The sequence below is a fragment of the Pteropus vampyrus genome, unplaced genomic scaffold, assembly GCF_000151845.1.
Source record: "Pteropus vampyrus isolate Shadow unplaced genomic scaffold, Pvam_2.0 Scaffold361, whole genome shotgun sequence".
Classification (NCBI taxonomy): domain Eukaryota; kingdom Metazoa; phylum Chordata; class Mammalia; order Chiroptera; family Pteropodidae; genus Pteropus; species Pteropus vampyrus.
The window spans coordinates 816,941-820,081 of record NW_011889142.1 but is presented as its reverse complement, the minus strand read 5'-3'; the positions used below and the strand labels follow the sequence as shown (position 1 = coordinate 820,081).

The 3,141-nt window shown below is 42.9% G+C and overlaps 1 protein-coding gene and 1 pseudogene across 1 annotated transcript in view; both read left to right on the top strand.

Annotated features, from left to right (window-relative positions):
• Positions 1–638: 638 nt before the first annotated feature.
• The window catches only part of CHIC1 (cysteine rich hydrophobic domain 1), a 29,956-nt gene continuing 27,453 nt past the window's right edge, over positions 639–3,141 (top strand). Inside the window, exon 1 of the mRNA XM_011379508.2 lies at positions 639–1,092. Within this exon, the coding sequence (XP_011377810.1) occupies positions 827–1,092 (266 nt within the window). The 5' untranslated portion in view covers positions 639–826. The remainder of the gene's footprint in view (positions 1,093–3,141) is intronic.
• LOC111731320 lies at positions 2,997–3,115 on the top strand (annotated as a pseudogene).

Below are 3,141 nucleotides of genomic sequence, written 5' to 3'. Positions count from 1 at the left end.
CAACTCAGTCAGTATCGCCCTTTGGTTAACAGTACTGGGATTCTGGAATGAGAGGAAACTTGCAACTTTAAAATGAGGACCGGTATTTAGCAAGTTCATGATGTTGGACAGGTTCGTTATTTTCTGTTCATGCAGGTTTTCCATGTGTAAAATAAGGTGATCACAGCACATGTTTTGTAGGGTTGTGAAGTATTAAATGAGAAATGTACATAGTCTCCTTAGGTATGACAATCCTCTGTCATACATGGTAGGAATAGGGATAGTAATAGAAAGTTCTCGTCTTCAGTAAAATGTTAATAAAAGGGCATTCCAGTGTGTGGCCAAGCCGGGATGCTAAAGCATTTTAAACAGTAATGCCAAACAAACTTAAGAAATCGGTATCTACCTTGAGATATTTGGGAGTTTTAGCCTCACTTTTAGAGAATATATTTTCCTTACACTGCGGCGGGCGGGGAGGGGGAGCAACAAGAGTCGGCGTTAATGAATAGGAAGTAAAACCAGCAGTTAAGTCCCTCGGATACAAGTCGCAGAGGACCAAAGAGCAGTATTAAGATCAGCAGGTAGAGAGCGCACCTCGATAAACCCATGGAGTTCAAGTGCAACTCCTGGCTGCATTTCGAGCCGCGCAAGCGTACACCGCTTTGCTCCTCTCACTCGTGTCCGCGCCTCTAAACCCGCACCCCGTGCGCCCCAACACGCAGGCGCATCTCCTCAAATGCTGGCCCTACCATACTCCTCTTTCTCTCCATTTCGCTACCCCTCCTCTTCTAGCACCCAGCAGGTTCAAACTGTTCTACGTGAGGGCGGCGATTGAGAGGGTCACGTGATGAGCATCCTGCTGCCCAACATGGCGGAGTTCGACACCATCTCGGAACTGGAGGAGGCGGAGGAGGAGGAAGAGGAGGAAGAAGCGGCAACGTCGTCGTCGTCGCCGTCGTCGTCGGTATCGGGGCCGGAGGACGACGAGGAAGATGAAGACGAGGAAGAGGACGAGGAGGATGTGCCGCCCCCGCCTCGCGTAGTGAGCGAGGAGCATCTCCGGCGATGCGCCCCCGACCCTGTATTGGTACGAGGCGCCGGCCACATCACCGTGTAAGCCAGAGGGGGCCATGGGGTTTTAAAACGCTGAAATTTGGCAACAGAGAAATGAGAAGGTGATCGAGTGGGGCCTGTGGCGTGGGGGAGGGCTGACTGAAGAATACAGTTACAAAAGAACACCTGATCCAAATAGAAAAAAGCGAGAGGGACAGGTGTAAAGGAAGTGACGATGCAAATCTAATGCACCACCGCCAGGTAGAGAGTGAAGGGAAAGCTTTGGCAGCCAGGGGGATTGCAGTACCGGCGAGTCTCCTTGCTTGTCTGTGTGTGCTAGCAAGTGAATAGTCTTTCATCTGCAGCCTGTACCAGAGGATTCTTTGCTGCTAAGATTACTGTCTAGTAGAACACGGTGACTGCTCTGGCATGTGACAACACCTATACTTGGATTCTTCAAAACAGAAACATGATGTATTTCGTGAGTAGTAACATAGAATACTCACCCACCCACATATTCATCTTTCCATTCTCTCTGTCCAATTCCTACATGAATGAATGCAATGCTCCTTTCCATGTCCTGTCTTAATCACCCTCTCTCTGACATTCCTTAAATATCAAGACAGCTAGGAAAAGTACAAATGGCAATGAATTTACAGCGAGGACTCTTAAATCTTATTTCTACTGTTGTTTCTTACTGGTCCTGTGACATTACTCAGATGACTTCCCATTTCTTTACTTTCATTTCTCCGTCTCTAAAATGACGAATTTCAGGTAAATGGTTTCTAAAGCCTTTCAGCTCTGAGATTATTTAAGATACCTCCAGGAGATTTTCTATGCCTTAACATTAAATATGCAAACGTTAAATATATCTATGTGGAAATCACTTCCCCAGAACCTAAAGATGATTTCTTGAAAATTGATGCCGAGTGACTTTTTTACAAAATGAAATCTTCGATAATATTTGAGAAAATTAAAGTGGGATAGACCTTACACCATACTAATTACAAAGCGTAAGAAAATGTTAGTGTTTCTTTGTGTCCTGAGGTGCACTTTCTCATTTTTATGTGCTTGGCTATTAAAACTTGGAAGTTCTTCCTCTTAACTCTGCTATCTTTTACTGCTCTTGCCAAATAGAGCTATTTTTCCCTATCAATTCATGCTGCCTCAAATTTTGCTAATGGCTTCCTTAGCCCCTTTGACTTTCAATTGACTTTCTATTGTCTGAAATTTTACTATGCACCACCTCTCCACCATGTTGCCTTTTAATTTTAACATGTTCAGTATTTTAATTTTGATATGCTTTTGTGATCTTCGCATAAAATGTATTAGGAAATTTTTTGAAATTGTGGAAGTGTTTGGAGACGCTTTTAGACCCACTTTCTGGTTAGGCAATTTTAACAGTTTTTCTTCGTCCAAATATTTCGTGCATAGCCTACAATGACCGGATGCCATCTTTCCACTCCATTTTACTTCCATTCCTTTCATCACTAGGAAGACATTTTATACTCAAACTAACAATAATTCTGGCACCAAAGGTTACTTTCGTGCAGATTATTTTACATGACTTAACAGAAAAATGTTTTTATTCCAGTCCATGTTTTATATTCCAACATTCCTCCCCCTCATTATTTCCTAAAATTCAGAGACCAGAGAAGGATCAAGGAAACAGAATTTAAGTTCCGTGAAACTTACTTATGGTTCCATTCCACTCTTCACACTAACATGGTGAAGTACTTACCAACCTCTTTTCAATTAAAAGCAAAGCACTGATATTGCCAAGCCCAGGCCCTTGTGATAGGTGTAATGTCCCTCTCAACTTAAAAATTCTGGAATTAGGAGTATGAAATAGTGCTGCTGATACCAACTTTTGGTATCAGTTGAAGTCAAAACCTGAAAAGCAGCAAACCAAAATTGAACCACTAACAAATTTATATAGTTTGGACAATCATTTGGTTTTATTGTTCTACAGCCATGCTACCCTGAACAAGCCCGATCCTGTCTGATCTCGGAAGCTAAGCAGGGTCGGGCCTGGTTAGTACTTGGATGGGAGACCACCTAGGAAGACCAGGTGCTGCAGGCGTAAAAAATAAATTAAAAAATAAAAAA